General features: G+C 38.7%; 2 protein-coding genes across 2 annotated transcripts in view; one reads left to right on the top strand and one right to left on the bottom strand.

Annotated features, from left to right (window-relative positions):
* Window positions 1-9,541, bottom strand: part of CCN6 (cellular communication network factor 6) — a 67,562-nt gene extending 58,021 nt beyond the window's left edge. The window contains exon 1 of the mRNA XM_072410203.1: window positions 9,422-9,541. Within this exon, the coding sequence (XP_072266304.1) occupies window positions 9,422-9,541 (120 nt within the window). The remainder of the gene's footprint in view (window positions 1-9,421) is intronic.
* FYN (FYN proto-oncogene, Src family tyrosine kinase) overlaps window positions 6,699-17,643 on the top strand; it is a gene marked incomplete in the record, with an annotated part of 111,753 nt that continues 100,808 nt past the window's right edge. The window contains 1 exon segment of the mRNA XM_072408771.1: window positions 6,699-7,053.

The raw sequence follows: 17,643 nt of genomic DNA, 5'->3' as shown, positions 1-17,643 counted from the left end.
GGACTTTCAATACCATCTATCGCCACGTATATTGTTGTTTTAACATTTCTATCCCCCAGCAAATTGACAATTCACACCTTCATCCATTTAAAAATTAACATTTATTTCAAACTTCTGGGGAGATTGGATTGGGTTTTAAAATTATCAAAGCGTGTTTTCACAAACTTTTACATGTTTTGGCCAATCAGCATCGGCTTTGATGCATTCCAAAGACACTGGGTTGTATGAATAAGTTTCCTGTGTGGCCATAAATGCTAAGGTATGTTCTTGACACTCATAAGAACAAGTCAATACAAGGATAGAACACAAACATATTTAATATCAGAAAGAACAGCTCCAATTGAATACAATTGAGTTTTAGCCAAGTACTATTTTTTTACTACTATTCTCTAAATACAGTGTACCATTCAACTTACTAGCATCAGTTAACAAGTAACATCTGTTTTTTATGGGTAAATGCTTTTTGCACATTATCATTGCTGTATCTATCTTTTCTTTAATGGAAATAAAAAACGGTAGGATTATATTTCTATGTAACATTCCTACCTATTCATACAAACCTGTTTATTAAAACAGAACAAGTGCTCCTATGCTTTACAGCTAAAGAAGGTGCCATTTTGGCCTCAAATCAGCATTCTGTGTGCCATGAAGCTATACAAGTGATCAGATATACCACCACCCCATTTAATGGAACAATCAATGGCTTTAGTTCCATTTTTATTACACTAAAGGTTGATATAGACACCGTCTAAAAATCCTTTATTTTGTCACACATCAAAAACATTTATGACAAAGCATAAAATATTGTCACCTTATATATGCAGGCATCCTCAGCTGTGAACCTTAGGAGGATCAGATATCTGACCCAATGGAAAATGCTTCATGGTTTTCTATTTTTTTGCAGTTGATATAGCAGAGAGTTCATTAAAATTGAGGTTTCCGTTTATAACCTTTATACAACAACCTGACCAACATACAACAATTAATAGCCCAGAATGTCTCTTTATCCTCTTGTCAGACTGGTAGAATCACCATCGATTGTGTGCTAGTATGACTTCACAAATTGTCTCAAGTTGATTTCAGATTCAGCAATGCAGAGAATCCTGCTTTACAGAAATGGATGTTACTATTGATATATTATTGCTAAGATTTCTATCTAAAAATGTTTTTAACTGTTGAGAAATCCATGTCACGGTATCACAGCGGGATGGTGGACCCTCCGTGTCACCAGCCTGGTTGGCAGAGATGTACAAGGGGTGCAGAGTCTAAACAACAGCCTGGTCTTCTCCAGAGCCTCTAGAGGTGAGGATATTGCACTGCGGGTTGCCAGGTTGCGACCCTCATGCACTAAGAGGCAGGTGACTGCTGACAGGCAGGAATAAAGCATGGTACAGGAACGTGAGACAAAAGTGTGGTCAGACAAGCCAGAGGTTAGGGCAGGCGAAGATCATCAGTAGTCAAGTGAAGCTGGGGTCGATATACCAGAGGGTCAATAACAGGAGATGCAAACAGGTACTACTGGTACCTGGAAACAGAGCCAAGAAGAACTCCTTGTTCAGGCAACTTCCAGTTGCTAGTCACTTTCTTATATAGTGTAAGTCATGGGATCAGCAGGTAACCAAACCCACCACCAGAGGGAGTGCTGGAGGGAAGGCAACCCTGGTGTTGTTCACTCTTCTACCAGTAGATGGAGTGTGTCTGGAGAAAACTCAAGTCCAGGGGTCAGCAAACTTTTTTGGCTATTAGGCCATTTTAGGAGGTCAAGAAGGCACATCAGGCCGGACTCTCTTGAGTCCCACGCTGATGGCTCTGCCCCCACCAGAAACGCCCCTGAAGGAAATCCCTCTCCTCCACAATGCATACAGAAGAGAGGGAAAGTCGCCTTACCCTGGCGGCAGACGTGTTAACACTGGCCCCGGTAAAAAGGGAAGGAAGGCATAACAAGGAGGCTCAAAAGCTACATGCAGATCAGGAGCCGCGGGTTGCCGACTTCTGCCAGCCGGGATTAGGCTGGATTGACCAGGGGGGCATTAGGCTGGAACAGACTACTGCCTAGGCTGTATCTGGCCTAAAGGCCAGAGTTTGCCTACCCCTGCTCTAGTCCTCTGGAGAAAGGGGGAGTCATCTGATTCAGAGCAGGAAATGACTAATGGAAATGATTCCTGGGCAGAGCTGCTGGCTGTAGAGGAGTGCAAGCAGTTCAGATTTACCAAAAGAAACACAATGCCCCCTAATGGCAGGGGTTTGAATACCCCCAATCAAGAATTTTTGTGCTACAGATACAGCCAGAAATTGGGGGTTAGATCAACCTGTCCACAAATAGCTTCAGACTGTTAAAACAAAACCATTACGTTCTGTTAATTAGATTCTAAATGGTTACACAATGACTAATATTTTTATCCAATGGATCCTTAAAGCAGTGCTGACAATATAAGCACCATGTTATGGTCTTCTATTACTGTTATCCATTGTTCCCAAATATTTTCACATACTTAGGTGTTAAGTGACCAACCTCGTACTGTCATTAACTCACTTCCTATTATAGAAACCTATTATAGTTCCTAAAATTTAGACGGGGGAGGGTACAATACATGGAATAGTAATAATACAAAGTTACTAAGAGAGGACTTCTATTATTCTTGAAAATCCCCTATATTGTTCCAGTTTATTACTCTAAAAAAACCTTTTTTTTGTCATATGCAACATGAGCTATGTGAGTAAGATACCATTTACCTCACACAGAAATTTTAATTGGAAGAAAAATCATCATGCATTCAGCAGTGCTGACAAAATAAATGGGTCAAAAATAAATCAGCGGAGATAGAAATTGCAGCACCAACCTACAGGTAATACATTGTACCTTGAAGAATAGTATTCCATTTATACAGTGAAAATCAATACAAGGTATACTTTTTCTGCAATTCATTTTTTTCTTTTAGGCATTGAATTCAATAGATGTTTGATAGTTTCTTGGGAAATGATATTCAGGAGGAACTATATCACATGGATAGTCTGTGATTCAACATTTCTTGCCCGATGTTCATGTACAATGACATCTCTGGGAATCATGTCCTAAATATATTCATTTACCAACAAGTAAGGTGGCTGTACAGACCACTCAGTTTGAGCTAAACCAATTCCTCTTCAGTGATTCCTAATGAAACTGAGCTTAAAAAAATTGTATTCACTGGCTTCACGAAGATTTAGACACTTACATACTAATTGGTCACCATCATACCCATCACATAACCAATCAAGACTTTGATCAAAATATCTGAGGTCTACAAACACCATCATAGTAGGAAAACCTATGAATGACATTCTAAGTCATCAAAAAATTAGCCCCATCCCCAGCTTGTTTTCAAACAGGTCTTAGATAGGGTTTTCCCACTGAACACAAATCTTGCCACTCGGTTGTACTGATTACATGTGCCATAATATGACACTTACTTGGTCTAAGGTTTACATCATCTGCTTTTATTCATCATCATAGTTATAAATACTAGTCTAAACCCCTGGATAAACACTATGGGGTCTATTTATAAAGCAGGGAATCTGACATTCCCTCAAACATTCCCTGGTGGGAAATCTCCCAGATCCATGTGTCCCAATAGCAGTAATTGATTCTCCACCAGGGAATGTTTGAGGGAATGTCAGATTCCCTGCTTTATAGAGTGATTTTCACTCAATGTTTTTTGATTAATATAACAATCAATAATTTACACAGGTCAATCAAAAACTTATCAGGTCAGATATCTAATATGCTAAATGTTGATGTAAGTGTGCAGAAAAAATATTGTCAAGAACTCCTTAGCCTCAGAAGGCATGTGGTAGAAAAGTCATGGAGTTTTTATGTTCTTCCTGTATTTACATGGCTTTCCTCTGGGCACTCCAGTTTCCTGCCACAATCCTTTGTCAGTCCACAATGATAGATTGATAGTTGATATTGGGGGACTGCTCTACACATGCCAGAGTTTTACCTGAGATGAAAATGACCGTTCATCATCTGATGTATGTATATACAGTATATCAGTTATATATATAGATATATATATATGAAATGGATTTAGTGTAAAATATACCAAATCACCTCCTCTAGAATTGGATAGGCTGCTTTCTCATGAACGTTTGGTAACAAATAAAGAATGAAGAAAAGTAGGGCATTTTATATGCAGCAGTGTATTAAACATCAAATAAAGACAAAAACATATACATTGTTATATCACAATTGGTATATATGTTTCCTAAGCTCAATAGTACCCCCTTAGCAAACCTGCTATGGGGGGGGGGGGTTTGGGGGAGCTAGACATAGACTCCTAATTGACTTGAGGTGGGCGCAAAGAAGTAAATAGACATCAGAATATCACTGTATATGAAATAAACAAATGAGTGCAAACTTCTGAGAATGACATTTCGTATACAAGAAAAAACAAAACAAAAATAAAATTACATTATTGGCTATATGCATTGACTAACATAACATTTCAATATTAATTACACATTTTACAGAATCATCAGCATTACTTAAGGGGGAAATTAGATCAATAAAAGATGAATATATTTCTGTATGCACATATAATAACATAATGTTCGAGTATGATTGATGAATTAGGCGAAACGCGTCAGAACACGACATCCACCTTATCATTTTCTTCTTTGCACCCACCTCAGTCTATTAGGAGTCTATGTCTAGCTCTCTCCCAGAAAAAACCCCAAACCTCATTTGTCTTTATTTGATGTTTAATATACTGCTGCATATAAAATACCCAACTTTTCTTCATTCTTTATTTGTTAAGAGTATATATATATATATATATATACATCCTTTTAGTGTGGGTTTACTTTGTTTCTGTTTTATAAAATAGGATGAGTACTTCCAGGTTTTTCAGGGTCTACAACTTTTATGGAAACTATGTTGCTTAACTGTAGTGTGGGTTTGTCGTTCTGGTCTGGGAGGTGAAGCAGAAAGCATTACCTATAAATGGTAAATTATATTACAAAGAAAATGTCATGAATAGTAAGTTTCTATTGATGCTTTATATAGATACAGCTATTTTGGAGTACGTTTTCAGGCCTGCTTAGTTCTCCCCTGCTGAAATACAGAACACATCTTTCCTATGTTAATGAGATGAGGATAGGGGAGGAACAATGGATATGAAGAAGGGTTATAGAAATGATAACAGTGTGAGCATGTGTACTGTAGTCCAGCAGAGGCGGTCCTAGTTTCCGCTCCTTGTGTTGGGGATAAATGAACTCCTGCTTGGGTGCATGGGAGTTACATCATCCCGGTCTGACCAATCAAGATGGCCAAAGATTGTCTTCAGTTAGAAAAATGATGACGGCATCCAGCGATGGAATAGGGACATGTGAGTATGGTGGGTTTAGTTCTGCTTTAAGGGACAACTCCAGCTGTGATATTGAAAGGGCCTATATCATTAGTAGACTACCTTTTAGTGTCCCTGTTGCTGTGCCCAGCTTGGAACCAATGCACAATAAATCTCCGCTAAACTCTGGTGCTCCGTCAGTAAAAGCGCAGCCTCTCATTTAGTGATACACCTTCTCACCTTGTATTCTGTGACTGTCTAGTGATTGGCTAAGGAGAGAAGTACAATGGCAGTGGTACATAATTTAATGAGAGAAGCCAATCTGTGAGAATAATGGAGGTACACCAGTAGTAAGGAACCATAGAGTGGGGCACAAAAGGTAAGTGGTTATGCTGAATCTAATTCAGTGCTTTTATTTGTATAGCTGTGGCTGCCCTTTAAGTCACATGACAGCATTTCCTACCCAACACAATAGGTCTGATGTCTTTAGGTTCTCCAAACTAGAGAAGATAGACTACCTGGGTGAACCACCAATCCTGGAATAGATCTGGTCCAGAATTAACAACATTTGCCAACAGCACATTTAACATGGATCTTCCAGGTTCTCACATGGTAGTTTATCTTCTCCAGTCTTGGAGACCTTTAATAAATCAATTATTTTATGTTTGTGCTGCATTTTTAAGTGTAAATACCATAGATTTAAATTTAAGCTCCTATGCTTTGCCTTTAAATCCCTCCACAGTTCTTGTCCCACTTACCTTTCCGACCTGGAAGAAAACTACTTCCCTAGCCACTCTCTTTGCTCCTCCAATGACCTACTAATGACTTCCTCACTCATAACCTCATCACACGCACGGATACAAGACTTCTCTAGAGCTGCCCCAACTCTCTGGAATGGTCCTATGCAGCTTGTTCCTACTTTCACTCAGAACCCATCTTTTCAAACTTGGCTACCCGTCTTCCTCCGTCTCACTACTTCCCACCACTCCATATCCCCCCTTCTATTGTGTGAGACTGCCCCCACCTCCTAGATTGTAAGCTGTTCAGGGCAGGGTCCTGTATCTGTCATTTGCAACCCCTTTTTAATGTACAGTGCTGCGTATTATGTTGGCGCTATATAAATGCTGTTCAAAAATAATAATAATGATGATGAATATTGCAGCAGGCAATCCCAAGTGTTGATCTTGTAATAGTAATGGCCACTATTGATATTCTGCATAACATGTATGGCACACATGTCTGCTATCACACTGCCATGGCAGGATCTCTGTACAATGAGTGTGGTGGTCTCCAGTAGTAGCAGGGGAGGAGTATTATGAAGCAGGGGAGACCCTCCCTGTCAGTGGGCTGAACAAACCATCCTGGCTGGGGTTGGTGGAATTATCATCACGGGGAGATTTTTTGGAAGCAATGAGAAAAAATCCGTGAATGTGGGGAATGGTATTGTAATGTGCAGGGCTGTGCGGGGAGTGCAGGGCTTTCCTGGCAGGCCACACTGATCGCTGTGCACAGCCCCCTCTCTCACAGACACCCAGGAGGAGGGAGCTGTGCTGCTGTCACACGACAAACCGGGCTCTCCATGCATTGATTTCCTCTGTCACATCGGGTGTGACCCCAGCCAGGGGCTGCTGTGTGTGTGGGGCCCCTTCCATAGCACCCGATCTGCAAGAACAATCCGTGGAGCACGATCAGGATGATGTGAATGCAGAGTCCAGGCCGACTATTGCAGGTACACACTGCTACTAATACATCTATACGATCGCTATAATCTATCGATCGATCACTGTCCCTAAAGCCTTACATGTGTGTGTATTCCATTCATATGACTTCTATACCTGAATACTCCATGCCCAGTCCATGGCCCTACAATAGCTGCTGCTCTCCGGGTGGGTTATTGTCTCATTGTTCCCTGATTTGGATGAATGTATTCTCCGGTGTACCAAATCGTGTGTATTTGTTCCTGATCCTTTGTGTACAAGCCTTCCCTATGCCATGGAGCACAGCTGTCCAGACATGATCATGGCACACAGCATGGAGGATGCACAGCACAGCATTCTGCATGCAGATCCAGCAATCCCCATTATATATCTAATACATGGGATCTGATTTCTGATTGATGCCCCTGGGGTGGTGGTGTTTGGGTGAATCACATACATAAGCATGTACTGTATGAGCATGTGTATGTAGCGGGCACCCATGGCCCATTGAATGACTTTGGCATGGGTAGTTTTGGTGTGGCACCACCACGTTGCAGTATTTTACAACCATGTGGACCCAGAGTAAAACTGCACCATTATAGAACGCCGATATTTACGCTCATTCTGGTACAGATCACACACCAGCATGTAAATATATATATATATATATATATATATATATATATATAGTGTATGCATATAGGCCTTCAATGTTAAAGCTCCATCAGGATAATGCTGGCCCGCACACAAAACCCTCTTTCATTTCCTTGCACATAACAGCCACCAAATAACCGGCGTGGTGGGAGATTCAACAAGGATTTTGTTGTGTTGCTTCATTCTTTATTATTTATGTCTTCTTCACTGTCATTGCCCATCTGCAGTTTGGTTCCTGTGGATTTTTTTTTTTTTTATGATATGCAGATTGCTTCTATCAATTGAGAAATTGACGTCTGTCCAGCAGAGTGGGTGAAAATAAAAGAAATGATCAGTACATTAAACCTAATGTTGTATCGGACGATATGAGATTATAAAAACGTTTTTGTGTTTTGTGGTGTTGAACTTGGCTGTAGAAGCTCAGTCGTGTTAGATGGTACAGATAGTAGATACAGCTTTCTGAATTACTTGCAAGTAAAGATTGTGGTATTGTATGTGGGAAAAGAATTACAAGACAAATACTAAAACAGTCCATTGAGACCTTGTGTTTTCCTGCTTGTTTTCAACTCATCAACTCCCACATCCTTCCTCCCCCCCTCTGATAAGCAATGTTTCCAGGATTACTTTTTTCTCCTTTGGTCCTTTCCACACCCAGATCAGAAAAATTGGTGTTATGTTTTAAATTGTGTGTACAATCTATACACAAACTGCTTGGAGTGTGTTATATATATATAATGAAATCAGGGACTATGGGCCTTGGAATATAAAATACAACTGTATAATATATAAATATAGTAGACTATTATTATTCCCTTTTATATATCCCTTTTTTAATGTCACATACACACTCATCATGGTGCCTCTGGCTGTCTTTGTACTAGCCTTCTATAATCCCCAATACATAGCCATTAGGGCATTGAGGGGAAAAGGCGGCACTGTTAGCCAATCAGGTTTGATTAGGTTGTGCAGTGAAGTGTATGTAACATATGAAGTTTGCTGATTGGTGTAGAAAACGTGATATGACCTTCTGATTGAGCTGCTGCCCATGTAGCGCCCAATCACAGTAAGCTGTATTGCTTTGATTACAGTGTAAACGAATAAATGGTCAGAATCAGGATATGGTGTTTGGTTGGGAGTTGGGAATTGTTAAACCTCTCATTAGAATTACATTTTTTCACCAGCTGAGACAGATAATTGATATCAACTGTATTTTCAGCTCTTTGCCTTTACTTACACTTTCATTTACTGCACATTATACTTTTGTTTTTACATGGTTGCTGTCCTTGCTTTGACATATACTAAAATGAAACAATTTTAGAAGAAATATTTGCAGGTCACATGTGCCAGGGTGACGTGCATATTGATAAAGCACTCAATGTTTTGTTGTCTCATACTGAATACTTTGTGCTATTGCAGCGGTGGATTAGTGGCCCGCTGAGCCACGGGTTTCATGACCCATCTAAGCAGTGTTGTCATGTAGGTAAAGCTGTATTCTTTAAAAAAGAGAAGACAATCTCACATTATGGAAAAACCCAGATATCCAACTATACACACTGAGCAGTTCTAACCTAACAATGACTTTGAGACCTGTGGTGCACATTGAGGAAACAATCATGGCAGTTTGATATGGAATTTTAAACTTAAACTTCAGAGGAAAAAAGTTTATCCTTTCAGTGTATCTCCCTCTCAGTTAAAGGTTAACTGCTGATTTTGCCTAAGGGATGATACATACATTGATATACTTACCTTATCCATTGCTCCTGTTGGCTTTCTCCATGCTGTAAGGCCTAGTCCACTTGTCACCGTTCTAACTAGTTGCAGCTCTCTGGTGTCCTTCTGTGGAGTGCAGGACTGGCAGTCCGGCATTGTAAGTGGGGCCGCTGAGGGCCTGTCTACAACCCAGGGAATTCTAAATAGGATACGTATATTACCTAATTCAGAGGGCAAGGGCACTCACTACAAGGGTAGAGCTGTTTAGTTTTACTGCAGTGTTCAACCTAAAAAACAGAACTTCTGGGGAACTATAGCAATTGCGGACAATGTGATAACAATGCAATCCAGAAACACAGGGGTCCAAATGTTTGGGCACACATTGGTCTATGCAGGTTGCCATAGCTTTCTGCAAATACTTTTGGATAACATTTGTTTATCAATAGCATTGTCCATATCAGAAACTCCGTATCAGTGAAAATGGATTTTGTTATTTAGTATTATATGTATAATTAAAATCACCTTTGAGATTGAAGTTAGAGACACAAGGGTACCCTTAGGATTTTACTATAGGAGACCATTTCTTCTGTCCTTTTTTAATGTGTATGTTTGTATTGGAGTTATTTAGTTGTATGTTACAATTTCTAGCAGACCGAAGACTTCCTAAAATATCTTCATAACAATATGTGAAGTGTCTTTTGTGATTTCTTCATTATAGACACCATCATCACATATTCTTCAGTCCACCGATGTATCTATTTTCATCCCAAAAATTTAAAATATTCACAAAATGTTGTTATATCCTTAATCAAACATACCAAGGTTGTTTTTGGCACTGATTCATATATGTTTTGCCATCTAGCACATGGTCAAAGTATTCTACATGGAAGGCAGGCATCTGGAGATAACAGTCACAGCTCTTATATCAACTCTTTCAAGCCCTCAAATCAGCAGATTTTGTAAGCTCTGAAATGGCTAGTCTCATAGCTGATCACTTGTGCAGCACCATGCCAAATCTAAACAGAACCGAGGATGGCACCTCGGCTAATAGAAGAATTGGAAGGTTTAATTCCAATTTAAAGGGTATAATTAGAATAAGGGGTTCAAGGGATGGTGATAAGCAGCTTTCTTATATAAAGTGTCATTTACCTTTGATTAAGGTATATATTTTACCTTTTAATTTGTTCAAATTGGTGGTTTATGTTGTTCAAAATTAGGGCATTTTCATTGTTAATAAAAAAACACAAGGTACCTAATGGAATTCATTCTTAATAATAACTAAGATGCAGCAATGAAGAAAAACAATATGACTTCATGCATAAGTCATCTTCCCCCGTATTTTCCATCTTTTATTTTTCTTGCATAATAGTGCATTGGGCAATATGCAAAACATTTTTTACTGAGAAAATAATATATTATGTAAAAAAAATACATATATATATATATTCATTAGCAAAACATAGTATTTTAATGTAAACACTTAGCAGGCTGAATATAACATCACAATGGCCTGCATGGCAGCTTTGGGGTGCTACAGATACCGAGCCCATCTCCTTTGACCAATTCCCTAATTTGTGAGGCTGACAAAGCCATGTTTTTAAATCAGAGTCCTCTGGATGCAGAAGGTGACAGAAGAAGAAGAAAATCCTCTGAGGATATCCCAGACAATTATTTGGAATAGGGAGAAATAATTTCCTTCCTTACTGCATATATGGAAATTTGTTTGCATCTTGGATCCTATATATCTGTTTTCTCATGTTCCACATGTATAGGACAAAAGTACCAGACCGTGATAAACAGACTGATTAAAACTGATATACGTTGAATGGAAATGATGAACAACTCAATGACAAGTGATGGGTTGAACATTATGACTGGCACAGACAGAGAGGTGGGCAGATCAAATCAGTGGGCAGACTGAGTGGCACAGGCAGTCTGACACAATGGCATTTAAATGAAGAAATTATAATTAAAGGGTATTGGTTCTGATTGATCATCAGCACTAACATATTTGGACACAGACAGGTAAACTAATAGGCACTGATGGACAGATTGTTTCTAAGTTTTTAGCATTATTTAATTATATGAATGGCAATGCTTAGCAATTTGAAGCTGGTAATCCAACTGGCTTTAATGGTCAGAGTGTCATTGACATGGATAGTAAACAGATGGCCAACAGGAATTATTGGTATTAATGGTGAGACTGGCATTGACACAAACATTGACATAAACTTACAATGAAAAGAATGAATAGAATAATTGTCATCACTGACCAAACTGATTTGCATTGACACAGATGGGTTGACAGACGCTGGACAGATTTACACTTTAAAGTATATTTATACCCCAAATAGAAAAAAAACCTTCCTTGTAATCCTACAACAAATTTAGCCTTATACATTGTAGCCAAATGTAAATCATCTAAAAGCTAATAATTAAATATGATCATCATTTTTATATCTATAATTACCCAGGAAGGCAATTTGGGGGGATTATTGCCAGGTATGGTTAAACATTGGCTAAACATATAGCAAAGCCCCTGGGTTTAGTGAAGCTGGATAGTTTGCTCTTTCATTAATCTATGTTTTTGTATATAAATATTCACTGTTTGTTCTCATATAGAAAGCCCTGTTATCTCCCTAAGGTTTTCTGAATACTATGCCATTCCATTTTAGATGCATTTCCACACAAATGCTAATGTGTGATATATTATGTTTTAATGAAGTTCATGGTGTGCTGTGTTGCAGTTCGGATACAATGACACTTACTATACTTGGGGTATTGGAGTGACATTCCAAATTGCTCATGGTGTATCAGATTTAAACCCTGTGTATTTTCACCTGTCCTTGTTCCATTGTGGGTGCTACCATCTTCTTCCTTCTTACCTTCCTTGTTTAGGTCTTTACCCAACTTGAATGGCTGGGCTGGAATTACATTTACAAGCTGGGACGTGCTAGCAATCAACAGTGAGCTGCGCATGCACAGCTCATCAATTTTGACAGCTAAGGGAGCGATCGGGCAGTTGAGTTTGATTGTTTTATTGCAGAAGGGACATTGTCTGATCCTTTATGCACTTAAACTCATTTTTAGTTCCAAGGCAAGCAGTGTAAGAACCTGAATTAAATTCAACCTCAACATTTTGTGAAAATCTCTGTATACATGAGCTTACATTGGTAAAGGAAGTATGAGGAGCCAAACACTTTTGTTGCAATACACATGTGCGTACAGGGAGCATGGTAGAAATAGAGAACAGAGTGACAAATGGAGGAGCGGATTACTTTTCTGCACCTTCTTTTAGTATCTAATTACAGGCTGAGGAAAGGGGAAGACTTTTAGGTGTCAGTAACCTGCAGCATAGATCTGGTCTCCTGTTCCTGCAAACAGATCTGTGTTGTGTTGCACGGGTTTGTGAATCACAGGACTAGATAGGCAGAAATTAAAATACTTTGCCAAGTAAAACAACAAATTTATATGTATTTCATCTGTATATTATCTGCTCACCTGGAGTTTATCTTTAAGTTTGTATCCTGTCCTGTATCACATATATTACTAATAGGGAGCCTATTTTATGCTTCTTTTCTCACAATATTATGAGGTGGGCACTGTTATAATTTTCAGTGATTTTCACTGAGCTGTTTTCCACATCTACCTTCTGGGTTTATGTAATAATTATTTCAATCAAGGTCACAGTCCATTACATCATAAATGGCATCTCGTTACCATGCATTAAATCCGGAGGATGGATCATTCGTGTCAGCTGTGACACAGAAAGAAAGGAAATACGCTATTTTGCCAAATAATGCTGCAATGAAGCAAATGATTAGATGCACTGTAGAAAGAAAAACTCGTTATTGTAAGAGCTCATCAATAGGTAACTTTACAAATTATTATATTTTGTGTATGTATATATATATATATATATATATATATATAAAATGTGTGTGTATGTATGTATGTATGTATATATATATAAATATATATATATATATATATATATATAAACACACACACAGACAGCATGATCCACACAAATGACATAACAAGGTTAAGCCTGGATTCTCTGGCCAGAGATTACTTAAATAATGAAATGTATGTATTGTAAGCCCAGAGTTGCCATAACAAAGAAACCATCTCACTTCTGCCATACACCACAATGGTTTGATGCAAATGATGTGATCAGCAACAGCATGAACTAACCCTAGTCTCTTATTAATCACAGACAGTAATAGATTTGTAAGGATTCCCTCATTTCAAGTTAGTCTGTTTTATAAAATCAAACAGCAGGCCATCATTGCTATGCCATTCTTCTGAAAGCTCTGACCTTCATGCTGACCCTGAGACTTTAATATATTTTAGGTCATCTGGCTGGTATGAATTTAATGATCTAGAGTTTTATAATTCACTTTTTTATGTTTGTTTCTGGTTAGTGAGTCAGAAAGTAATGGCACAGCAGCCAGGCAGCTAGTATTTTTCACATGATGCTCAGCAATGGAAGCCTAAGGACTTCTCAGAATGGGTTTCCTTTAATTTGACATAGTCACTTTACCCCTATTATGGATGGTGTCTCCTGATACATACCAGCTCGTTAAATATACCCAATCCATGCTCCTTCTGCTCACTTACAGTTCTGTTATCCTGATGGAGCAGGGCTTTCAGGTAAGATGAGCAGTTCAACTTTCTCAACTTTTCTATGTGACAGTGCCACTGAATGTTGACTGCAGGGGCTGACATAGGGAGGTACAAACTGTGTCACTTCATGGCACAAGACCCTCCACATCTATAGGGTGGCTCCTGCAGCAGCCAAATTGTAATGGTAGTCGGGGAGGCAATAATATTATATATCTGGACAGAGTAATGCACTTTGCAGTACAGTACAGCTTGGCAGATTAGTCTATAGGATGTGGTATGAATATGAGAAAAAAAGAATGTGGTATATAGAGAAATCCACTTGTGGATTTCAGCTAATAAATGCAGACCTACCCACATCCTTCACATTCCTATATCTGTGTACACGTCACAATTCTACACCATCTACCACAGGTGTGGGCTACACTGCTCATGTCAAAGGAAGTAAATGACAGCACTTGCAGCCCTCACTCATCTTCTTACAATACCAAACTTACACTTGGGGGGTTGCTTACAAAAATTGGAGACACTGCAACAAAAGTTTGCTAGGTAACAGCAAAGGTATGTAGTATTTTCATTTAATAAACAAGGAGACAGATTGGTCGGTGTGTGTGGCATCATTTTGATATTTTTTTGATGAGAGTTTTTTTTCACATGCTCCATGAATTTGCATGATGCCTACCAGGATGTCCATAAATCGATGGCTGTCAGCAGATTACCTTTGAACACTTGAACCTCTGCTGAGGTCCCTGCATGCAGGGGTAGACATAGGGGACCACTGCATGAGGGACCTAGACCTTCCTTAGCCAACGGGGGGCCCTCACAGAACTCCAAGTCAGTTTATAGGGGTCCACTGTAGGCTACGTCCACCACTGCTTGCATGTACACAAACAAAACTTCAATGTGAGAGGAGGTAATCCAGCTTACACTGACAGACAGTGATCGCCATCAAATCACACAGATCTAGAAGGGTATTCAGTTTGGACAAGAACCCTTATCTATACAAATCCTGATTTATTAATTTAGATCACTGAGGGTTCTCTGGTTAAGGAGTCAGACCTCCTTAGACAGATATGAGTATACTTGTGGGCTGAATCACCCACTTGTGTCTTATCTCTTAGACTCACCAGCAGCAATTTCTCATTTGCTTGATCAGCTGTTAACATTTTCGTGATGGAAGTTTCTTGCTGAACACTTCCCGTGTGCTCCTTTTATTAGTTGTTAAAGAAAACCTTAGAACTCCTGGTGTTGACTATAGAAGGTAGCCAGAAGGAATTCTGGTGCCAGGATTGTACTGCTAGAGCCCCTGAGAGTTAGTTTTGGGTGGAATGATTTTACACAATTTTATCCACTTATGTGATAACCAAATGATGCAAAAAAAAGTATGAAATACTTTTCTTCCCAGGGGATAATTCTGCTTCAGATTCCATCCAGTGATAGTCAGGCTCAGGTTTTTGGTCAAGTTGCCTCTGCTGAAATTGAGGAACAGCTGGACTGAACCTTGACCTTCCATTCTTCACAGTGATCAAAATACAAAATTCCTTTGAACTCATAATTAGTACTGGTGGGAATTCGGAACAGTGTTTCCATCAGGAAATGTAGCATTTAAGCCTTTTTGTGTATTTTTTTTTATCTATCCCAACACGACTGTTAACATTTACATTCAAATTAACATTTGCGTACAGAGCCCCTACAATGACAGAAATTAGCATCCTCAGGAAGTAAAAAAATGAACCCTAAACACTTTAATAAGTAAATGTTCTGGAATGATATTTAGATAGTAAGCCTTTATGTACAGATGTCTCAACATTAAGGAAACCTACACAACTTTGTCTGGTGCACTTCTAAGGCCAAGTTTCTTCAATTCTTTGGAAAAAATATTTAATCTCAGAGGAAGTCAGAAACTTGTCTGCAAATTGTACGGAAATGTAAATTAGCTTTGTTATGATGAGCTGCCAGACAATTAGGTCACATTAGACTCAGTATAATAAGCATTGCTATTTGCCATCACAACCATTACATTCAGCAATGGGAGTCAATGAGACCTGAAAATGTCACATGGCTGAAAATAACCACTATGCCAAATAAGTTTAATTTCTTTATCAGTGATTGGTTGTTGATTACTTTTTACAATGATCATAACCCATTGACTAATCTAAGCCTAATATTTAATAAAAAGTACTTTATATTAGCATTAAATATGTTTCATATTAGGAAACTATATCCTTTTCAATTATTTTAGGATATGGAATGTTAAACCTGAATTGTTAACACTGAAAAACACAGCTTATTGTAAATATGTATATGGAAGGATTTTTTATTTGTGAAAGAATAAAACAGCTTTGTCTAGTAGGCCAGAAGAACTTATTTTTTCTCTGATGCAGTCCATTATTATTCAGGTTACATCAATTCCCATCCTGGTACTGGACAGAAAAGGAGAAGCAGCACACACATGAGCTAGTTTCCCTATTCATCTGCTCTCTTCTTTTATCATCAAGTCCTTTGCTACTTGTACTGCTTTCTCTGTGCCTAGTATGTTCTCTGCTATACAAATGCATATGTTTATACCAGGTCGATTTGACCTAAAAATTTTTCCTGGAGTACCCAGTACTTTTTTTTGCATGTATAACAAAGGCTAAATACATTTTAAAACCATCATCTAGCACAGTGTTTCTCCACTTTTTTGATGTGTGGGAACCTCTTGGATTAACTTTCAGATCTTCGGGGGACACTGCTATAATTACTATATCCATAGCTCACGTTAGTGTGATGGTCATTGGGAAAAATACATTGCTGGCCAACTGGAAGAATGGCACCCTTACAGTTCTCTAAAAGGATCATTGGTGGCAGTTAAACTGACCTGAGAGTCCCAACGTGCTCATTGATCAAGGAACCCCTTGCAACCTCCAGAGGAACCCTAGGCAGTGCTCAACCCAAAAAATTTTTTAAGCCGGGTGGGAAGAAATTGTAGGCGGGTGGCAGCCCCTGTATTGTGACCAAACTCTTTAGTAACCACCCAAAAACAGCCGGGTGGGTGCTGAAAAGTGCCGGGTGGTGCGCCCAGCTAAAAGGGCCTGGGGAGAACCCTGCTAGGGTTCTATGGAAATTTGATTGACAAACACTGGTCTAGAGGTACCCTAGAGTTCCACAGAACACTGGTTGAGAATCACTGATCTAGTTTATTATTATGTGTATTAAAACATCAGAACATGTGAATAGAACATACTGTAGGCCTCAAATACATGTCTCCATAAACTTTATCTTGCCAAAGTATAGTCCCTGGTACTTTAACATACAACTCTAAATTATATCCTATCAAAATCAGGTACTTATGTTACCTACAGTATGTACTTTTACTTACTGTCTCACAAAACAATTGTTTGAAATCGAACAATTTATGAGCAATGATAGTTGTACAGAATATTTGGCTAGGGGATCCTAGAGTCCCACTTCGTTGTGTAGTATAACAGTAATGGTCATTAGTAATCTATTACCGTGGATTCATTACTAATGACCTTTTTATTCACCTCAGGAGACACTTTGTAGTTTTACCAAGGTAAGTAAGATCATTGCAAACAATTTCTTTAGATGACTAAAGTGTGCCCTTACACTGTTTGTATTTTAAAAAATAT

The sequence above is a fragment of the Pyxicephalus adspersus genome, chromosome 4, assembly GCF_032062135.1.
Source record: "Pyxicephalus adspersus chromosome 4, UCB_Pads_2.0, whole genome shotgun sequence".
In the NCBI taxonomy this organism is placed as follows: domain Eukaryota; kingdom Metazoa; phylum Chordata; class Amphibia; order Anura; family Pyxicephalidae; genus Pyxicephalus; species Pyxicephalus adspersus.
Note: the sequence above shows the minus strand (reverse complement) of the source record. Positions and strands in the feature narration are given on the sequence as shown.